Source organism: Oncorhynchus masou, chromosome 16 (genome assembly GCF_036934945.1).
Source record: "Oncorhynchus masou masou isolate Uvic2021 chromosome 16, UVic_Omas_1.1, whole genome shotgun sequence".
In the NCBI taxonomy this organism is placed as follows: domain Eukaryota; kingdom Metazoa; phylum Chordata; class Actinopteri; order Salmoniformes; family Salmonidae; genus Oncorhynchus; species Oncorhynchus masou.
Window position 1 is genome coordinate 953976 of NC_088227.1, and position 23907 is coordinate 977882.

At 40.6% G+C, this 23907-nt stretch overlaps 1 protein-coding gene across 4 annotated transcripts in view; it reads right to left on the bottom strand.

The window, feature by feature from the left end:
* The window catches only part of negr1 (neuronal growth regulator 1), a 360903-nt gene that overhangs the window by 144082 nt on the left and 192914 nt on the right, over positions 1-23907 (bottom strand). For all 4 annotated transcript variants that reach the window (XM_064990536.1, XM_064990534.1, XM_064990535.1 and 1 more), the window contains exon 4: positions 16611-16742. In XM_064990536.1, the coding sequence (XP_064846608.1) occupies positions 16611-16742 (132 nt within the window). The remainder of the gene's footprint in view (positions 1-16610; positions 16743-23907) is intronic.

Here is a 23907-nt window from a genome sequence, read left to right on the forward strand (position 1 = left end):
AAGAGGCAGACGAAGCGGTCTTCTGGTCAGGCTCCGGAGACGGGCACATCGCGCACCGCTCCCGAGCATACTACTCGCCAATGTCCAGTCTCTTGACAACAAGATTGATGAATTCCGAGCAAGGGTAGCATTCCAGAGAGACATAAGAGACTGTAAAGTTCTTTGCTTCACGGAAACATGGCTCAATCGAGACACGCTATCGGAGTCGGTACAGCCAGCTGGTTTCTTCATGCATCGCGCCGACAGAAACAAGCATCTTTCTGGTAAGAAGAGGTGCAGAGGGTGTATGCCTTATGATTAACGAGATGTGGTGTGATCATAACAACATACAGAAACTCAAGTCCTTCTGTTCACCTGATTTAGAATTCCTCACAATCAAATGTCGACCATATTATCTACCAAGAGAATTCTCTTTCGATTATAATCACAGCCGCATATATTCCCCCTCAAGCAGACACATCAATGGCCCTGAACAAACTTTATTTGACTCTATGTAAACTGGAAACCACATATCCTTAGGCTGCATTCATTATGGCTGGGGACTTTAAGAAGGCTAATCTGAAAACAAGACTCCCTAAATTCTATCAGCATATCGATTGTGCTACCAGCGCTGGTAAAACCCTGGATCATTGTTATTCTAACTTACGCGATGCAAGAGGCATGTGGCAGGGTCTATAGTCAATCACGGACTACAAAAAGAAATCCAGCCCCGTCGCGGACCAGGATTTCTTGCTCCCAGACAGACTAAACAACTTCTTTGCTCGCTTTGAGGACAATACAGTGCCACTGACATGGCCCGCTACTAAAACCTGCGGACTCTCCTTCACTGCAGCTGACATGAATAAAACATTTAAACGTGTTAACCCTCGCAAGGCTGCAGGCCCAGACAGCATCCCCAGCCGCGTCCTCAGAGTATGCGCAGACCAGCTGGCTGGTGTGTTTACAGACATATTCAATCAATCCTTATCCCAGTCTGATGTTCCCACATGCTTCAAGAGGGCCACCATTGTTCCTGTTCCCAAGAAAGCTAAGGTAACTGAGCTAAATGACGACTGCCCCGTAGCACTCACTTCCGTCATCATGAAGTTCTTTGAGAGACTAGCCAAGGACCATATCACCTCCACCCTACCCGACACCCTAGACCCACTCCAATTTGATTACCAACCCAATAGGTCCACAGACGATGCAATCACGACCACACTGCACACTGCCCTAACCCATCTGAACAAGAGGAATACCTATGTGAGAATGCTGTTCTTCGACTACAGCTCAGCATTTAACACCCTAATACCCTCCAAACTCGTCATCAAGCTCGAAACCCTGGGTCTCAAACTGGGTACTGGACTTCCTGACGGGCCACCCCCAGGTGGTGAGGGTAGGTAACAACATCTCCACCTCGCTGATTCTCAACACTGGGGCCCCACAAGGGTGCGTTCTGAGCCCTGTCCTGTACTCCCACGACTGCGTGGCCATGCACGTCTCCAACTCAATCATTGAGTTTGCAGACGACACTACAGTGGTAGGCTTGATTACCAACAACAACGAGACGGCCTACAGGGAGGAGGTGAGGGCCCTCGGAGTGTGGTGTCAGGAAAATAACCTCACACCCAACGTCAACAAAACAAAGGAGATGCTCGTGGACTTCAAATCAAATCAAAATCAAATCAAATTTTATTTGTCACATACACATGGTTAGCAGATGTTAATGCGAGTGTAGCGAAATGCTTGTGCTTCTAGTTCCGACAATGCAGTAATAACCAACAAGTGATCTAACTAACAATTCCTAAACTACTGTCTTATACACAGTGTAAGGGGATAAAGAATATGTACATAAGGATATATGAATGAGTGATTGTACAGAGCAGCATAGGCAAGATACAGTAGATGGTATCGAGTACAGTATATACATATGAGATGAGTATGTAAACAAAGTGGCATAGTTAAAGTGGCTAGTGATACATGTATTACATAAGGATGCAGTCGATGATATAGAGTACAGTATATACGTATGCATATGAGATGAATAATGTAGGGTAAGTAACATTGTATAAGGTAGCATTGTTTAAAGTGGCTAGTGATATATTTACATCATTTCCCATTCAATTCCCATTATTAAAGTGGCTGGAGTTGAGTCAGTGTCAGTGTGTTGGCAGCAGCCACTCAATGTTAGTGGTGGCTGTTTAACAGTCTGATGGCCTTGAGATAGAAGCTGTTTTTCAGTCTCTCGGTCCCAGCTTTGATGCGGGGTGAACAGGCAGTGGCTCGGGTGGTTGATGTCCTTGATGATCTTTATGGCCTTCCTGTAACATCGGGTGGTGTAGGTGTCCTGGAGGGCAGGTAGTTTGCCCCCGGTGATGCGTTGTGCAGACCTCACTACCCTCTGGAGAGCCTTACAGTTGAGGGCGGAGCAGTTGCCGTACCAGGCGGTGATACAGCCCGCCAGGATGCTCTCGATTGTGCATCTGTAGAAGTTTGTGAGTGCTTTTGGTGACAATCCGAATTTCTTCAGCCTCCTGAGGTTGAAGAGGCGCTGCTGCGCCTTCTTCACGATGCTGTCTGTGTGAGTGGACCAATTCAGTTTGTCTGTGATGTGTATGCCGAGGAACTTAAAACTTGCTACTCTCTCCACTACTGTTCCATCGATGTGGATAGGGGGGTGTTCCCTCTGCTGTTTCCTGAAGTCCACAATCATCTCCTTAGTTTTGTTGACGTTGAGTGTGAGGTTATTTTCCTGACACCACACTCCGAGGGCCCTCACCTCCTCCCTGTAGGCCGTCTCGTCGTTGTTGGTAATCAAGCCTACCACTGTTGTGTCGTCCGCAAACTTGATGATTGAGTTGGAGGCGTGCGTGGCCACGCAGTCGTGGGTGAACAGGGAGTACAGGAGAGGGCTCAGAACGCACCCTTGTGGGGCCCCAGTGTTGAGGATTAGCGGGGAGGAGATGTTGTTACCTACCCTCACCACCTGGGGGCGGCCCGTCAGGAAGTCCAGTACCCAGTGCACAGGGCGGGGTCGAGACCCAGGGTCTCGAGCTTGATGACGAGCTTGGAGGGTACTATGGTGTTGAATGCCGAGCTGTAGTCGATGAACAGCATTCTCACATAGGTATTCCTCTTGTCCAGATGGGCTAGGGCAGTGTGCAGTGTGGTTGAGATTGCATCGTCTGTGGACCTATTTGAGCGGTAAGCAAATTGGAGTGGGTCTAGGGTGTCAGGTAGGGTGGAGGTGATATGGTCCTTGACTAGTCTCTCAAAGCACTTCATGATGACGGAAGTGAGTGCTACGGGGCGGTAGTCGTTTAGCTCAGTTACCTTAGCTTTCTTGGGAACAGGAACAATGGTGGCCCTCTTGAAGCATGTGGGAACAGCAGACTGATATAGGGATTGATTGAATATGTCCGTAAACAAACCAGCCAGCTGGTCTGCGCATGCTCTGAGGGCGCGGCTGGGGATGCCGTCTGGGCCTAGCACCACTACAGCTACATTATCTCAATGACAGAACTCAGGCCATCAAGGTAGAAGGGGTCAAATCAAATTTCCCTAAATTACATAAAGGGGTGCCCCAAGGTTCAATATTCGGCCTACTGTTTACAATCTATTCAAATAATATTGTTAATGCTGTTAAAAAAGACATTCAATTATATGCAGATGATGCAGTGTTGTATTCCATTGCTCCATCGGTTGGCCAAGCCTTTTCACATTTGATGTCTCATTTTGAATTACTTCAAAGGTCACTATTTGATCTAAAGTTAGTACTAAATGCAAACAAAATGCATGCTTTTTTCTAGGTCCCATAACCCATATTGAAATGCATTTTTAATGACAAGTTCATTCCTACAAATATCTTGGTATCTGGCTTGATGAAAAAACATCACTGAGCTGGTGAAGAAGTTCAAGGTTGGTTTCTTTTACAGAAACAAACATGTATGACTTTTGTTTATTTTAGACTATGGAGATATTAACTAGTATATGCATGCAGCAGTATCTACACATAAACCACAAGATGCTGTTTTCCATTGTGCCCTTAGGTTTATTACTGGTGATGGTTAAACTCACCATTGTGTTTTGTAATGCTGTATCAAAAAGTGGGTTGGGCGTCTTTGTATGTAAGGAGAGAGCAGCATTTTCCTGTGTTCATCTACAAAGCACTCATGGAGACAATTCCTATATTCTGCATTCTGCATCCGTAGATACCAGCCATTAGTCTGTGTGATTAATGGGGGCTGACCCAGAGCAGTGTTTGTAAGTCAAGGGCAGATCCTGGGTCATTTATACAAAACGTTTTTAGAGTCCGAATGGTTTGAGCTACAAACTATTAAAAGCTATCTATGAAAAGCTGATGCTCTCACGAATACGCACATGTTTTGCTCTATGATGCTTACAAGCTACACAAGAGTCGTTAGAAGGAAAGGGGTTCTTCTACATAGAATATCATGGGAAATCCCTGGAAATAGTGTCTATAATATGTAATAAGCTCCCATAGTTGCTGTCACAACCTCCAAACTCCACACACAGATGTCACTGACGAGTTGTTTATTCATTTTCCAGTGAACAATCCATTTCAAACAATTATAGCATTCATATTCATTCATTTGTAGCAGTTTTTTTTGCTTTGGTGGACCTCATTTGTCAATAAAACTCATGAATACTGTTTATGTCAAATTGTTTTGCATTGTAGTTGTAAAACACGTCATTGTGAGGCTAAATATAAGGGCTGGACCTGCAGATAAAAGAAAGTAAGACATATTAAAAGCTGAATATTGCTGGAATCTCGGTACTGGGAGGGTTAATAGTACAGCAGAAGGAAAGAACTTCATATATTTAAAATTTGAATACACACTTTTATACGTTTATGCCTTAGCATTCGATGCGTCATATACTCATTATGGGGCGGCAGGGTAGCCTAGTGGTTAGAGCGTTGGACTAGTAACCGAAAGGTTGAAAGTTCATATCCCCGAGCTGACAAGGTACAAACCTGTTGTTCTGCCCCTGAACAGGCAGTTAACCCACTGTTCCTAGGCCGTCATTGAAAATAAGAATTTGTTCTTAACTGACTTGCCTAGTTAAAAAAAGGAAAATTAAATTATAACGGCAATACTGCAGTCATTAATTTTCCCATATATTTCGATACTCTCACGACTTCCGCCGAAGTCAGTCCCTCTCCTTGTTTGGGCGGTGTTTGGCGGTCGACGTCACCGGCTGTCCAGCCATCACTACTCCATTTTTCATTTTCCATTGGTTTTGTGTTGTCTTCCTTCACACCTGGTTCCAATCCCATCAATTACATGTTGTGTGTCTTTAACCTCTCTAGGGTAGGAGGCAGCATTTGGAATTTTGGTTGAAAAGCATGCCCAAATTAAACGGCTTGCTACTCGAGTCCAGAAGATATGATATGCATATAACTGATAGATTTGGTTAGAAAACACTCTAAAGTTTCCAAAACTGTTAAAATAGTGTCTGTGAGTATAACAGAACTGATTTCGCAGGCGGAAACCTGAGAAAAATCCATTCAGGAAGTATTGGTTTTGTAGTTTTCTATCAATGCCATTACAGTATCCATTGACTTAGGACTACATTTGTAGTTCCTATGCCTTCCACTAGATGTCAACAGTCTTTAGACATCGTTTCAGGCTTTTATTCTTATAATTGAGGGAGTAAGACCAGTCTGACTGAGTGGACCCTAAAGTGACGCAGAGTTTTTTCAGGCGCATGTGCATTTATTGTTTACCTTTTATATTGATGACGATATTGTCCGGTTGAAATATTATAGATCATTTAGGCTTAAAAACAACCTGAGGTTTGAATAAAAACATCGGTTGACATGTTTCTATGAACTTTACGGATACAATTCCGATTTTTTGCCCAATAGTTTTGACTGAGTTTGAGCTTGTGGATTACTGAAGAAAACGCGCTAACAAAGCGGAGGTTTTTGGATATAAAGAGACTTCATCGAACAAAATGAACATTTATTGAGTAAATTAATGTCTTCTGATTGCCACCATATGAAGATCATCAAAGGTAAGGGATTCATTATATCTCTATTTCTGAGTTTTGTAACACTTCTGCTTGGCTGGTTACTGTTTGTAATAAATTGTCAACTGGACTATGTTCTGAGCTCGGTATGTTCTGGGCTAGGTATGCTTTCGGCGAAAAGCATTTTATAAATATGACACTGTGGTTGGTTTAACAAGAAGTTAATCTTTAAACCTATGTAAAATATGTTTGGTTTTCATATTTTTTATAATGAGCATACAAGGACTGTAACGGAACTTTTCGAGTTTTTGTCTGGACGAAGTGTCTGTGCCTCATGAAGATGGATTACTGAGCTGAACACGCTAACAACAAGTGGCTATTTGGACATAAATGATGGACTTTATGGAGCAAATCAGTCATTTATTGTCGAACTGGGATTCCTGGGAGTGCCTTCTGATGAAGATCATCAAAGGTAAGTTAATATTTATGGTGTTATTTCTAACTTCTGTTGACTCCAAAATGGCGGATATTTCTCTGGCTGGATTGGGCTCTGAGCGCCGTTCTCAGATTATGCTTTTTCCGTAAAGTTTTTTTGAAATCTGACACAGCGGTGGCATGGAGAAGTCTATCTTTAATTCTGTGTATCTTTTATCAATGTTTATTATGAGTATTTCTGCAAAATCACCGGATGATTTGGAATCAAAACATTACTGCATGTAACGCGCCAATGTAAACTGAGATGTTTGGATATAAATATGCACATTATCGAACAAAACATACATGTATTGTGTAACATGATGTCCTATGGAGTGTCATCTGATGAAGATCATCAAAGGTTAGTGTTTCATTGTATCTATATTTCTGCTTTTTGTGACTCCAATCTTTGGCTGGAAAAATGCCTGTGTTTTTTTGACCTGGCTATGAGCTAACATAATCATATGTTGTGCTTTCGCTGTAAAGCACTTTTGAAATCAGACATGGGTAGATTTAATAAGATTTTTATCTTTCATTTGCTGTATTGGACTTGTTAATGTGTGAAAGTTACATATTTCCCAAAAATATATTTTTGAATTTCAGCGGATGTTGTCGAGGGGTTCCGCTAGCAGAATGCCTGGCCTAGAAAGGTTAACCAGGATGTGGGTAGGTTTCTGAGGTCTTACTGCCAGGACCGGCCGGGGGGAGTGGGTGGCTTTCGTGCCCTGGGAAGAGATGGCCCAGAACTCGCTCCGCCAATCCTCCACTAACCTTTCTCCCTTCCAGTGTGTATTGGGGTATCAGCCAGTTCTGGCTTCTTGGCATCAGAGTCAGACCGAGGCTCCTGCGGTGGACGACTGGTTTCGGTGTGCGGAAGAAACATGGGACTCCACCTTCAGCACGCCGTACTGGGCCAGAAAGTTGCCAGAGACCGTCACCGCAGTGAGGCCCCGGTGTTCGCACCAGGAGACAGGGTCTGGCTCTCGACCCGAAACCTGCCCCTCTGCCTGCCCTGTCGGAAGCTGGGTCTTTGGTTTGTGGAGCCATTTAAAGACCTGAGGAGAGTGAACGAGGTATGTTACAGGTTACCGCTTCCCCCCGATTACCGCATTAACCCCCCATGTGTCTCGTCTCTCCTCAGGCCGGTGGTGGCTGGCCCACTCCAGGAGTCTGAGGTGCGGGAGGTTCCTCCACCCCCTCTGGACATCGAGGGGGCCCCGGCGTACTCCGTTCGTTCCATACTGGATTCGAGACGTCGGGCGAGGGGCCTTCAGTACCTCGTGGACTGGGAGGGTTATAGTCCGGAAGAGAGATTTTGGGTTCCGTTGGATCCTTCCATGCTGCGAGATTTCCACAGTCTCCATCTGGATCGCCGTGCGCCTCGCCCTTCGGGTCATCCCCGAGGTCGGTGCCGACAAGCCCTCTCCTTGTTCGGGTGGTGTTCGGCGGTCGACGTCACTGGCCTTCTAGCCATCACTGATCCAATTTTAATTTTCCATTGGTTTTGTCCTGTCTTCCTTCACACCTTGTTCCAATCCCATGAATTATATGTTGTGTATTTAACCCTCTGTTTCCCCTCATGTCCTTGTCGGAGTTTGTTTGATTGTATGTGATGTGCATGTATTATTTTGGTGTGCGACGGGTTTTGTACCCACTTTTGATATTTTGTCCATTTTGGTTTTTGGAGTTTTATCAGCATTTATTAAACTATTCCATTTTTACCAAGTTCGTTCTCCTGCACCTGACTTCCCACCAACACGCATCTATTACAGATACTTTTCTCTACTGTTAAAATTACTATGACTAAGTAGGTCCTGCTATTATCCTTATCTCACAGCATCCTTGAATCCTGATATCCTAATTTCATAGTACCAGTTGTTCTGAAAACACCAGAGAAAATCTCACAACATCAGGAACCATCTTTGTCCTTGCTTCTTCCGTTTGACGTCAATACTATGCATAATCATGTAATTAATAGATGCTACTGAATGCAAGTGCAACACATGGAAGTGCAATAATCATGAGGAATTTCACAGAAGTTGACTTGATACTACCCATTCCGCATGCGGGGGCGTAATCATCGCCTCAAACTAATTAGCATAACGCTACGGACATGAATATCCCTAAAAGAAATCCTAGTCATGAAAATCACAAATGAAATATATTGAGACACAGCTTAGCCTTTTGCAATGAGCAAACCCGTATCCGGGAGCGTAATCATAGCCTCAAACGCATTAGCATAACGCAGCAGACATAAATACGCAAAAAAATCGCAAATGAAAGGAAATAAATATATTCAAACAATAATAAGCTTAGCCTTTTGTTAACAACCCTGTCATCTCAGATTTTCAAAATATGCGTTACAGCCAACGCTAGACAAGCATTTGTGTAAGTTTATCATGGCAGCAGGCAACATTTTCATGAAAATAAGAAAAGCAACCAAATTAAATAATTTACCTTTGAAGAACTTCGGGTGTTTTCACTCACGATACTCCCAGTTAGATAGCAAATGTTCCTTTTTTCCAAAAATATTATTTTTATTTGTGACCACATGCTTGGTCCCTTACAGCCATTCTTCAATGGACATGCCTAAAAAGACGTCACAATGCTGTAGACACCATGGGGAAAACGTGGAAAACATAAGCTCATTCGTAGCTCATTCACAGCCATATAAGGAGTCATTGGCATGAGGCAGGTTTCAAAAAATGCGGAACTTCCTGGTTGGATTTTTATCTGGGTTTCGGCTGTAACATCAGTTCTGTGGCACTCACAGACAATATCTTTGCAGTTTTGGAAACGTCAGAGTGTCTTATTTCCAAAGCTGTCAATTATATGCATAGTCGAGCATCTTTTCGTGACAAAATATCTTGTTTAAAACGGGAACGTTTTTCATCCCAAAAATTAAATAACGCCCCCTAATGCATAACTGGTGAATCACACTGTCATCTCAGATTTTCAAAATATGCTTTACAGCCAACGCTAGACAATTTGAGTAAGTTTATCATAGCCGAGCATAGCATTATGCCCTGCTGGCAGCAGGCAACATTTTCACGAAAATAAAAGAAGCAATCAAATTAAATCAATTACCTTTGAAGAACTTTGAGTGTTTTCACTCACGAGACTCCCAGTTAGATAGCAAATGTTCCTTTTTCCAAAAATATTAATTTTGTAGGCGAAATAGCTCCGTTTGTTCTTCACGTTTGGCTGAGAAATCGACCGGAAAATGCGGTCACTACAACGCCAAACTTTTTTCCAAATTAGCTCCATAATATCGACAGAAACATGTCAAACATTGTTTAGAATCAATCCTCAAGGTGTTTTTCAAATATCTATTCGATAAAATATCCACCGGGACAATTGGTTTCTCATAAGAAGCCATTGGAAAAATGGCTACCTCTGTACTTTACGCAAGATTTTCTGCGGGAGCCATCATGTGACCACTTGCTCAATGTGGTCCCTTACAGCTATTCTTCAACATAAATGCCTAAAAAGACATCACTATGCTGTAGACACCTTGGGGAACACGTAGAAAGCGTAAGCTCATTCGTAGCCCATTCACAGCCATATAAGGAGTCATTGGCATGCAGCTCTTTCAAAATATGGGGCACTTCCTGATTGGATTTTTATCTGGGTTTCGCCTGTAACATCAGTTCTGTTGCACTCACAGACAATATCTTTGCAGTTTTGGAAACGTCAGAGTGTTTTCTATCCAAAGCTGTCAATTATATGCATAGTCAAGCATCTTGTTGTGACAAAATATCCCGTTTCAAACGGGAATGTTTTTTTTATCCGAAAATAAACATACTGCCCCCTAGTTACAAAAGGTTGAACTCCTGCTCCCAAGTGTGAACAGAGCCACATATTATATTGTATGGAGTGGCACCAAAGTTTCACTCCTGCTATGCTCCCCTGATGTGAACGCAGCAACCTTGAATGGTACAGTGGTTCCTCCTCGTGTCATACAGCGGCACACCTTGCGTGCTGCCGCAGAATTCTGTGGCACGTCATTACATTTTCAGCCATTTTTTCTGTTACTGCAAGTTATTACTAGTTTGACCACCTGAGTGCATCTTTGAGAAGCATTTGATAGTATTTTGTATTGGCATTACCAGAGAATCTAAAACATTTTTTGTAATAACATAGTATTTGGGATTGATTTTAAGAAATTTGGCTTAATTAATATGATTATTTTGTGTTTCTATCATTCTATAATGATATGCTATTTGGTTCATAAGGACAGCATAGCTAACAAATTGTCAGCCAACATAACTTGTAAAGTAACTTATTTGAAAAGTAATTACTTTATTACATTGAGTAGCAAGCTTCCCCTTGGTCGTTAGGGCAAATCTGGTCTGTGAAAGGAGGGGGGTTTTCACACCTAGCTTGGCTATTAGACTATTATTTAGTAAAGGTCGAATAGTCTATTGTTCAGTTATTAGCGTCCCTCCCCAACTTGCAACAAATTGTTGTTGTTCCAATCTCGTCCCTTTCCCTCTTCTACAAGTCATCATTCTGCACCTGAGTGGCTCGCTTGTGGGCGTGCTGGCAGAATATGGCAGCATCTTTGGTTGTGCGTCAAGAATTCTGCATTGAGTAGCATGTTTGTATGAACGTGTGGTTATTCACAGGCAAATTGTTATATGCTATGGAGGTACATTTGTGTTGTTTTGTCGAGAGCAAAACTTATTTTATTTTCAGTCAAAAAAATTGTTCTACAAGCAACTTTTTTCCGACACAAAGGATGTCATAGCGGACACCTACGAAGAAGGACTGTGTGATGATGGCATCTCAGTTAAGCAGTACTGGGCGCTCTTCCGTCCAACTTTTACATAGCTAGTAGTTAGCTCCTACGATTCAGTGTCGGCTCATAACATTCTAATATATTACACACATACATACATAGTGTAGAACAATAAATAATGCAATTTTTATTCTTAAGCTAACCAAAAGCATTTAGCTACGAACGCCTGTTCTCGCAATTTTCAGTTGAATTAATCTAACTGTCTTTCATGGCAACTCATAAGCAGGCCATGTCATATTTGTTTCATAGTTGATATATAATCATATTTCATGACAGTGTAACGGTTTGCTTTTTTTGACAGAAGGATGAAAGAAAACAATGTCTGTCATGAAGAGTTAGGGAGTCTTTGCAGAGTGTAGATGATGCAGGTATCATTGCAAATTTCCCATCACCTAATGAACAACCACAATACCAGTCTGGTGTTAAGCTTTCTGTGCTATATTGACGTATCCTGATTACATCTGCCGCTTTAGATTGAACGGTCAAATCTCAGTTATTGCTTTCATATCTACAAAAAATAAGCTCTTTTCTTTACTTTCAGAGAGCGAGCTGATCAAGGGGTCAAAATGTAGATATTGCCAGATGGTCACAATCCGAGGAACATGCCGTGGAAGCTTTATTGCTGGCAAAAGTGTCCATAACCAGAGGTAATTAAACTGTTCTGTGTTCTTTTTCTCTTCATCTCGCCTGTCTTGTTGTACATGGAACCTGTCTCATATTCATGAATTAAAAATCCCTTAAGATGTCAGCTGCTAATATTCAGATTTACACCACATAAACACATCCATTTTCACTGGACTATCTGTTGCTATCTGTTGATGCCAAGTCATGATTTCCCTGGGGGTTAGCCTGGCAATAACCAAGTGGTGAGACACATAGCCCTCTATATTTAAATGTTTCTGGTACACTCTGATAGGTGTCTGCGTCACATACAGTATCTTCTATTGACATTATCTTCTATTGTTTGTCCTCGTGTTTTTCAGTATAAAGTACTCTGTAGCCACTTAGTGTGGACACCAGGTGAGACCACACACACACAAACACACAATAACAGTCTCTCTCCTTCACTTCATCCCTCTCCTCCTTCTCCATAAATTCTCTAGGTTATATCAGCTGTTTTGGTGAAACCCTCCCGCATCTGAACTGGCTGACACAGAGAGCACAGCATGATCATAGGTGAGAGGTCACTTGTTTGGGTCAACAGGAAGTATTATTAAAGAGATGCCTTACATTGAAATACAGACAGAGATGCATTAGTCGTAATGATCCAAAGTCAGTTTCGCATTTCACCTCCTGATGATTATGATGACTGACCGTGTTAGCATGATTAAGCCTTGTTTTTTAAAATTCTCTCTCTCTATCCACCTGTCTCTCGTCTGCAAGTATGTTTTGATGTGAGAGAGGAAGCCAGTCACGTCATCGCCACCTCACCCGCTCTTAAGATAACCTTCGGGCCAACTGGGGGCCAAGGCTGGTTAGGAGAAACCGCAATTGTGATGAACTGAGAAAATATTAGGGTAGCATTGTAATTCATTAATCATATGCTGTCTGCCGGTGTTCTTTACCTCTTTCCCTTTCTGTCTTCTACACCTCTTTCCCCGACTCATCTTTCTTCCTCGTTTTATAATGCACACCATATGTGCATTGAAGTACAGATTGAACTTGTATTTATAATATACAATTATCATAATGATAATGCTTGTATTATGTATTTATAACATCTGGATAATGAACTTCTTTCAATAAAGCGTTTCACATTCTCCACTGGTTGAAATTAAGTATCTCATTGAAATACTACCCTGTGTCCTCAGATTAATGCAGATGAAGGGAGTTAGATATGCATATTTTTTTCTGTTTGAATTACAAATCAGCCTTTAATTAAATAATGTTTCTAGTCTATTGCATAGTTACAATGTGTAATCATTGATGACCCAGGAGCAGGAGTGGTAAACACTGTTGAAGTGTATAATTGTAATACTGTCACGCCTTGGTCATTGTATTTTGTGTTTTCGTTATATATTTGGTCAGGCCAGGGTGTGACATGGGTTTATGTATTGTATTTTCGTATTGGGGTTTGTAGTATTTGGGATTGCGGCTGAGTAGGGGTGTTGTATAGGCTTGGCTGCCTGAGGCGGTTCTCAATCAGAGTCAGGTGATTCTCGTTGTCTCTGATTGGGAACCGTATTTAGGTAGCCTGGTTTTCACTTTGTATTTCGTGGGTGATTGTTCCTGTCTCTGTGTTAGTGTTCACCAGACAGGCTGTATTGGTTTTTCACGTTCCGTTTGTTGTTTTTGTTATTTCATGTATCGTCATTTGTTCTATTAAAAACATGAGTAACCAACACGCTGCATTTCGGTCCGACTCTCTTTCGACAAACGAAGAACGCCGTTACAAATACATACATGCAGACACAGCATCATTCAAAGTTGGACATTATTTTTCAGTCATATCAGAGACATTCATACCTGAACCGTGCGGCACATGTATTTGCCAAGGAAGAGTACATGATCAGTAAATAAAATTCAATGTACAGGCTACAATGTGGGAATCTCATGCGTGGTAATAACGACAGTACATGTTTATAGGACTTGCATCCTTGGCATAATAAAGATATTATATTCTACTCTATCCATGGGCTTCATTCAGACTTGAAGATGATACAACAACGATAGCTGAAGTTCATAGATTGGTATCAATATTAGTTTAGATCCTAACGTGTTAGATCGGCTACATACTGTAGCTAGCTACACATCCAGAGGCATAACGTTATTTTTATCCTCCACTACACAATAAGCAAGTAAATAGTTAGCTAGCTTTGTTACTTCAGCTGCATTTCAAGGCAAGCTTACATTCAATTTGCAAATTGATTCTTTACATCCACTGTTTCACAAGACGACAGTCTGGTTTGCTGGTTCTCAGTAGTCCCTAAAACATCAAACAACACAAATTATAAATGAATTCTCCTGTCATAACACTAGCTAGCAAGCTGGCTAATGTTAGCTAGTCAGCGAACTTGCAAAATATCGATATTCGTAAATTAACTTAATGACAAAAACATATGCACAAATGTTTGTCTCTACATTAACTAACCTAATCCTCTCAATTGTACATGTTTTTCTTGACTCGTTATGATGTTATAACTACTTACATTTGGTTCGCCAGCCATCTTCACCCAGGGATGGGTGGCTCACATCAAATTCATCATTGGAACCACTCGATATGATTGGTCATATAAAAACCTTGGGACCCAAATGCATAATGAGTGCTCTAACTGCCCCTTGTGGTGTTCTGGAGCAATGAAGCCATGATGCTGGGTACCTCTAAGTCCCGCGGCGCAAACTCACAACTTTTAAAGCAGGAACTACTGTGTGGAATTGCACCTAAGTTTCACTGCTGCAATATTCCACTGACAACAACCTTGAATCGTATTGAGTTGCACAGTTCAATTCCCCTGATGTGAATAAAGCTACCGTGTTTTACTAAATTCCCCCCTGATGTGAATAAAGCTACCTTGTTTCACTAAATTACCCTCATGTGAATAAAGCTACCCTGTCATCTACAGTTACCGCCCTCAATGGGTATCATGGGGTAAAATCTAGACTTTTTTACAGTTACCACCCGGAGTTGCACCAACGTTTTACTTATGCTATGTTCCCCTAACATGAACGCAGCAACCTTGAATTGTGTGGAGTTTCCTCCCACGAATGTTTTTCACCTCAGCAACTTGTCTTACGTTCCCATTTTCATTCCCCTACATCACATTCACACCCAGCAGCTTTCACCAGTCACACACATGTACATATACTTAGGTCTACAAGTATATGTGGCTACATGGCTACTACGTAGCATTGGTTATTATATTTAAATTTGGCAATCTAGCTAATGTGTTTTGATACACAGTATTAGCCTTTGATAATAGTGCACATAAAGATGCAGGCAAAGTAATCTCTATTGAAAAAAAATACAGAAAATTCTGGAGCCGTATTTTAACACATTAAATATAACAACAATAATTGTCAACCCAAAATGCATGACAATCACTGAATTAGGTTGCACATTCAAATATTTAGAACATGAAAAGATGAACAACTTATTTATTGAATAGCACCTCAGTAGTCTATTACACTTTATAATAAAGCACTTTGAATTACAGTATTCAGGCAACCAAATCATGGGCTGGTGCCACCAACTGAAAAACTTAGTGGGACCAGTGCCACCAGGGGAAAACATTCAAATGAAATATCTAATTTACATAAGTATTCACATCCTTGAGTTAATACTTTGTAGAAACACTTTTGGCATCGAATACAGTCTTACTGGGTGAGTCTCTAAGAGCTTTCCACACCTAAATTGTGCACCATTTGCCCATTATTCTTTTCAGAATTCTTCAAGCTCTATCAAATTGGTTGTTAATCATTGCTTGACAACCATTTCCAGGTCTTGCCATATATTTTCAAGTAGATTTAATTCAAAACTGTAACTTAACTAGATTTAATTCAAAACTGTTATTGTCCTGCTGAAAGGTGAAGTCATCTCTCAGTGTCTGGTGGACAGCACACTGAACCAGGTTTTCTTCTAGGATGTCGCCTGTGCTTAGCTCCATTCAGTTACCTTTTAATCCTTTAAACTCCCCAGTACTTAACAATTACAAGCATACCCATAACATGATACTGCCATCACTATGCTTGAAAATATGGAGTAGTGTGTTGTATTGTATTTGCCCCAAACATATCACTTTGTATTCAGGACCATTCAAATCACCATCCCAGTGTACTTTTCTGAATATATTATCATTACAGTAACTTAATCAAAATCTGAGAAATCCTTAATCAACCCGATTAGCATCAAACAACCTTTTCACCTTTTCCCTCACACACTTGTGACTGGTTATAGCAGTGGGATGATTCAGCACAGGGTATCAACAGAGAGGAAGACTTAAACGCGAGAGAGAAGAGGATGGGAAGAGTAATAATTGTCAAGCACCCTTCCACCTCATACTTTGGAGTGCTGATTTCCATGTGACCATGATGACTAAAGCCAGTATCATTCATTAATGCTCTGGGTCCTCATTACTGTCTCTTCACACATTTTGAAAGACTCATTACCTGCATAATGGAATAGCCCTTAAAAACAGCCAGACCTTTCCTTAACGTGAATTAATCACCTCAGCAACGAGACAAAAAGGGAATTATCTTGTTAAATATTGAGAAACTTCAAACCAAGACTTTCATTCAAACTTCAGCCGATCTGACTAGATGGCCCATAAAGAGATCTGGGTCATTGTCAATGAACAGTACACATTGATATAGATGAGAATCTGCTTTGGCAGCCAAATTGTAGCAAGGACAGAGATGTACTTACATTTGACTATGACTTTCACCGTCTTGGTGTCAGGAGAGGCAATGTCATTCATTGCACTGCATTCATAGTCCCCTGCTTGGTCCCTCGTGATACCGGTGATGTTTAGATATTCTCCACTGTCATACTTCCTGGCTAAAAACAAGAGGAAAAAAACATATTCCTATTCAGGAAGATACAGTATACAAGGTGCTTCAACATCAATTCCCGAAATGCAAGAAAATAATTAGTACAATGATATACAGCTCCTTGAGAAAGTATTCACACCCCTTAACTTTGTATACATTTTGTTGTGTTACAGCCTGAATTTAAAATAGACTAAATTGAGATATTGTGTCACTGATCTACACACAATACCCGACAATGTTAAAGGGAATCATGTTTTTATACATTTTTACAAATCAATAAAACAATAAATAAGCCCTTTGTTATTGAAAGCCTAAATAAGAGTAAAAATGTGCTTAACAAGTCACATATTAAGTTGCATGGACTCACTCGGTGGGCAATAATGATTTTTGAATGACTATCTGTAACCCACACATACAATTATCTATAGGGTCCCTCAGTCAAGCAGTAAATATAAAATGCTTATTCAACCACAAAGACCACAAAGGAGGTTTTCCAGTGGCTATCAAAGAATGGCAGCATTAGTAGTGTAAAAAAAGCAGACATTGAATATCCCTTTGAGCATGGTGAAGTTATTCATTACACTTTGGATGGTGTATCAATACACCCAGTCACAACAAATATACATGCGTCCTTACTAACTCAGTTGCCGGAGAGGAAGGAAACCACCCAGGGAATGCACCATGAGGCCAAGGTTAAAACAGTTACAGAGTTTAACGGCTGTGAAAGGAGAAAACTGAGGATGGATCAACAACATTGTAGTTACTCCACAATACTAACCTAAATGACAGAGTGAATAAAAGGAAGCCTGTACAGAATAAACATATTCCAAAATATGCATCCTGTTTGCAATAAGGTACAAAAGTAGTACTGCAAAAAAATGTGTAAATAAATGTACTTTTTGTATGGAATACAAAGTGTTATGTTTGGGGCAAATCCAACACAACACATCACTGACTATCAACCTTTTTATTTAGGGGGTAGATCATATTGCAGATAGACTTCCAATCCAATGTGTGTGTGTGTGAGTGTGTGTATATATATATATCTTTAAAAAATATATTTTCCTTTATTATTTATTTTCCCCAACCCTACCACCCCTCCCCTAATTGGAGTAAACTAATGGACAACAACACTTAGGCTTCTACTTGTACATACTATATACATTTTACGGACACAGTATATTTTTACAATAGTTATATTTTGTTTGCACTTAGTCCCATCCTTCAGCTACCCTCAATATATATATATATATATATATATATATCTATATATATATATATACACCCCTCCTAAAACCCCACCTGTTTAATTTAGTTGTTATCAGTGACTCTGCTACTTTCCCTTTCTGTTTGAGTGACAATTTTTGTTTTTCTTTTTGGGGAACATAACAAATTCTTCAGATCACGTTGATAGGAGCACGTCCAGTTTATTCACCAGTGATTGACCATTCTCCAACGAAATTGAGGGCAGTGGTGGTTTATCCACTTGCTGACGTGGACTCGTCAGGTATCCCGCACGCCAGCCTCTATAATGGCGCCTCTTCCTCCTTCGAGTGTCGGGGATTTGGGCCTGGTCTGTGATGTGCACTATGTCATTCGCTCATTGAAGTAGAAAACCTCATCCAAATTGAGGTTAGTGATCTGATGTTCAGAATGTCTTTTCGGTCATAGGAAATGATGGCGGAAACATTATGAACAAAAACACAAAATAACACAATTGGTCAGGAGCCTGTAAAACAGCTGCTATTCCCTCCAGTGCCATTTATCTTATCTTGATGGTTATGTTTTGTACAACACTCCTCGTGCCACTCGTCACCAAAAACAACTTCAATGATTATTCTCAGACTCTGCATTTACGGCAGTTTTTACTTTCACCATTAAAGGGCCAATTTCTAGTGTTCTGTAATCCCGAAGTTGTTGACTGTTTTTGTGCTTGCCAGTTAGCTAGCAGTTTCTTACTGGCGATAAAAACGGATGATTACTATCATTTTTCAAGTCATTACTGAATGATTTAATGTAACAAGTCAAACATCAAACTTTGTAACCTAGTAAACAATTAATTTTGACCCGGTGATTATTTGAAACAGACGTTTATTTGCTGGAATGTGTGCCGTTGCCTGGCTATTAAAAGGGACAGGCGGCTATTTGAGATTCAGAGTTTAATTGTAGTTTTGTGTTAATGTCAATATACTTCAAAGCGAGTTTGAAAGAAGGGCACTTCTCAACAGTAGAAATTGGGCACTTCACCCTACAAATTGTCTATGCTTCTGAATTCTGTGTGTCTCCTCTTACCCAGACTGCACAATGAAACCCTGGTTATTTTATTGATTAGAAAGGGGAAGGGGAAATTACTAAGGTCAGCAGGCCTGTAATAAGAAATGTATCCTTGGAGTATCCATTACTGTATTAAGTGTTTCAACCCTGACCACCTCTACTCAACCACCACAAGCAGTAGCATTGTGACAAATGGTATACAATCTGACGAAGAAGTGAAGGAAAATCTGAGCCACTGGCTTTAAAAAAAAAGATATCACACACAGGTCCATTAGCACTCAACAATTGCCTGGTTGAACAAAACCATGCAAAGGTCCTCCACTGAGAACTTCATTGAGAGAAGACACTGAGGGTGTGTGTTGAGAGGTATTCGGAAGCTTCAGAGGAGCCCCTCACACCTGAGGGAGATGTCACTCCAAACAAATTAAAGAAATCATAGAGAGGTTAATTTTTGTATTCAGTGCAGTCACAGTAAGCAATTTCCCACATTGTGTAGGGAGCACGGAGTACATTTCCTCTAGGGCTGCAACACACAGATAGCACGAGCACCACAGAGAAATCCATTATAGCACAGGCTGCATTTTTACATCCATTTATCCTTTAAACTCTTGAAAATAGAGTACTACCCACACAGTGGCTTTCTCAGCGGCTCCCCTCTAGGCCTGCTCAAGGTACGGGCCAGAACCCTTTTCCTTTCACACCGTGTCTCTTCAAAAACAGTTTCTCTGCCTTGACACATCAACCTCCAGAGTTTATTGTCAATCTGGAACATTAACATCTAGCCGGGACTCGATTAATACAGTGGATCTAAAACCCACTGAGTCATAACTGACTGAGGACCCCACCTTTGTCACCTGTAGTATTATTTCAGTAACATTTTGTACTCAAATGTTTAGCCACATGTGGCTAGGAAAAATATGTGTCCATACATACTGTAGATAGGATTAAAAGCATTTCACATACGGTGTCCATATTAGTACACTCTGTCTCAGTAAGAATTGCATCGTTGCCAGGAGTTAAGTCATTCCCACTAGGAGTTGAGTCACTGTCAGTAGGAGTTGAGTCAGTCTCAGGTGCTGAGTCAGTAGAACTTGAGTCAGTGTCAGTATGAATTAAGTCGATCTCAGTAAGAGTTGAGTCATTGACAGTAGGAGTTGACTCTCTCAGTAAGAGTTGAGTCATTGACAGTAGGAGTTGACTCTCTCAGTAAGAGTTGAGTCATTGACAGTAGGAGTTGACTCTCTCAGTAAGAATTGAGTCATTGAAGCAAGTTTCTATTGACCCAAGTTTATTCGACAAAAACAATGTCGCAATTTTTTTTATTGCGATGTGTAATGGAAACAGCAGACAGACATTTTCTAAAGATCAACAAAAAATGTATCTGTTCGACGGGTGAATTTATATTTTGTCTAACTTTCTTTATTGCAACAAATGATGATGGAAACTGTGTTTTTTTAATACATTATGATTGCTGAATAATTTTAAAGGTACGTGATGTCATAAGTTGCACTCTACATTTAATTACTGCTTGCAAAATAAAACATTTTCAACTTCACAGGACAAGGATTGTCCTGACTTTCAAGAATGCTTAAATTGCTTCGCTTTGCTTTTTCTGGTTGGCTTGCAAGTTTCATCATTCAATTATTTCAGATCTACAGGAGTGTAAGATTCACAATGGCACGGACTAGCGTAGACAGCCGATCCGCGGTGACACACTGGCACATGATAATTATCAGAATATGGCAAATATTAATCAATTATTGCATTCTATCCATGCTGGCTTTTACATGCTATCTGAGACATGAAACAGATAGGTGGGAGGGGGTATACAGGTTGTCAACAATTTATTAATTCACAATTTTCCTTAGTGGGTAATGGAAACACTTCAATCACTAGATTTTTATTCGACGCTGTAGATTTTTGTCTAAAAAGTTGTTATTTCAGGTGTGACGCCATTACATGAAGCTATTTTTATTGAGGGAAGATAGTTAAGTGGAAATGCACCCTAGTAGGCAATTGTCACATCTATTTTCTTTCTAAATGTTGACAACTTTCTAAATGTTGACAAAAAAATCTAGTCAAATCGATCTCAGTAGGAGTCGGAGTAGGAGTCGATCACAGTAGGAGTTGAGTCAGCAGGTATTGGATCAGCCTCAGTAGGAATTTATTCAGACTCTCCTAGATCCCTTTAATTCTTTCCTCCAATCCTACATCCCTTGACTCCTATCCTAACTTTGTTTCCTTCCCTCCTTCTGTTCTCTTTTTTAAAATCCTTTTCCTTATCCTTTCATTTCCTAGCTTTTCCGTTTCTCTTTTCCCTTCCTAGCTCTTTTCCTCTTATCCCTTCTAAGCTTCCTTTCCTAGTTCCCTTTCCTCCTTTCCTATAGTTATTTCCTCCTTTCCTTCTTTCCTAGCTTGTGAACCCTTTGGAATGACCTGGACTTCTCCATAAATTGGTCATAACATTTGATCTGATCTTCATCTTAGTCACAACAATAGACAAACACAGTCTGCTTAAACAAATAACAAACAATTATACACGTATGTCTTTATTGAACACATCGTGTAAACATTCACCGTGCAGGATGGGAAAAGTATGTGAACCCTTGGATTTAATAACTGGTTAATCCTCCTTTAGCAGCAATAAACTCAACCAAACATTTTCTGTCGTTGCAGATCAGAACTGCACAACGGTCAGGGAATTTTGGACAATTCACCTTTACAAAACTGTTTCAGTTCAACAATATTCTTGGGACGTTTGGTATGAACCTCTCTCGTGAGGTCATGCCACAGCATCTCAAATCGGGTTGTCAAGAATGGGCCACTCCAGAAGGTGTATTTTCTGCTGTTGAAGCCATTTTTGTAGATGATTTCCTTCTGTGTTTTGGGTCGTTGTCTGTTGCATCACCTAACTTCTGTTGAGCTTCAATTGGCGGACAGAAAGCCTTACATTCTCCTGCAAAATGTCTTGATAAACTTGGGAATTCATTTTTCCATCGATAATAGCAAGCTGGCACTGAGGCAGCAAAGCAGCTCCAATCTATGATGCTCTCTTCACCATACTTTACAGTTGGGAAGAGGTTTTGATGTTGGTGTGTTGTGGCTTTTTTTAGTTCACACATAGTGTTGTGTGTTCCTTCCAAACAACTCAACTTTAGGTTCATCTGTCCACAGAATATTTTAACAGTAGCGCTGTGGAACATCCAGATGCTCTTTGCGAACTTCAGACGTACAGCAATGGGTTTTTTTGGACAGCAGTGGCTTCTTCCGTGGTGTCCTCCCATGAACACCATTCTTGTTTAGTGTTTTAGGTATAGTGGACTCGTCAACAGAGATGTTAGCATGTTCCAGAGATTTCTGTAAGTCTTTAGCTGACACTAGGATTCTTCTGAACCTCATTGAGCATTCTGAGCTGTGCTCTTGCAGTCATCTTTGCAGGAGGGCCACTCCTAGAGAATGTAGAAACAGTGCTGAACTTTCTACATTTGTAGACAATTTGTCTTACCGCGGACTGATGAAGATCAAGGCTTTTAGAGATACTTGTGTAAACCTTTCCAGCTTTATGAAAGTCAACAATTCTTAATATTAGGTCTTCTGAGATCTCTTCTATTCGAGGCATAGTTCACATCAGACAATGCTTCTTGTGAATAGCAAACTAAAATGTTGTGAGTTGTATTTATAGGGCAGGGCAGCTCTAACCCATCATTGTACTCCAGGTTAGCTGACTCCTGACTCCAATTAGCTTTTGGAGAAGTCATTAGCCTAGGGGTTCATATACTTTTTCCAAACTACACTGTGAATGTTAAATTATGTATTCAATATAGACAAGAAAAATACAATAATTTGTGTGTAATTAGTTTAAGCTGACTGTTTGTCTGTTGTGACTTAGATGAAGATCAGATCTAATTTTCTGACCAATTTATGCAGAAATCCAGATAATTCCAAAGGGTTCACATACTTTTTCTTGCCACTGTATGTGGTAGGTATTCACCAGCACCAGTAGATGTTAATAGTAGTGGGCTTTAAAGCTGCAATCAGCAGTTGAAACAATAAACAAGTGTTTCACTGCCTCTGTTTCAGTAAAATAACTGAAGTATGGGGCTAGAGAAATGTAACCACTTTCAAATTCATAGACAGGACTATGAATGAAAGGGCTGACCATCCATGATATCAACATTATAGTTTTAACCATGTTTTGAGGCTATATAGTCTTTACGTTTTCTCTTTTTTACAAGTATTGGAGTATTACAAGCTTATATTTTGGGTTCTGGTGAAGTATGACAGTTGAACTAAGCTCTGGAGGCATTTATAAGTTATATTCTTCAAGAATCAATGGGTAAGTATTGTAGCAATCCTGTCTGTATGAGCCTCTACTCACCACATGTAATACACTGCAGTGCTAGCAAGCTGTAGATTATGCTTTCAGTACTAGATTAATTATCTGATACTTTGATTGGGTGGAGAACATGTCAGTTCATGCTGCAAGAACTCTGATAGGCAGGAGCTTGTCCTCTGGGAGTTGCCATACTTACTGTGTAAATCTATGGAACGGGGTGAGAACCATAAGCCTCCTAAGGTTTTGTATTGAAGTCAATGTACTCTGAGGTGGATGGAAACTAACTGTCCTCCGGCTACACCACGGTGCTACCCTACAGAGAGCTGTTGAGGCTACTGTAGACATTCTTTGCAAAACAGTGTGTTTTAATCAATTATTTGGTGACGTGATTATATTTTGTATAGTTTTATCTAAAATTGATCACTGTTAATGTTTTACATTTTAAATTCACTGAAGATGGTCCTCCCCTTCCTCCTCTGAGGAACCTCCACTGGTGTATAAAACCACTGGAATTTTGCTTTATCTCCTTTAATCAGCTGCTCTTCCACAAACATTGTTTTGT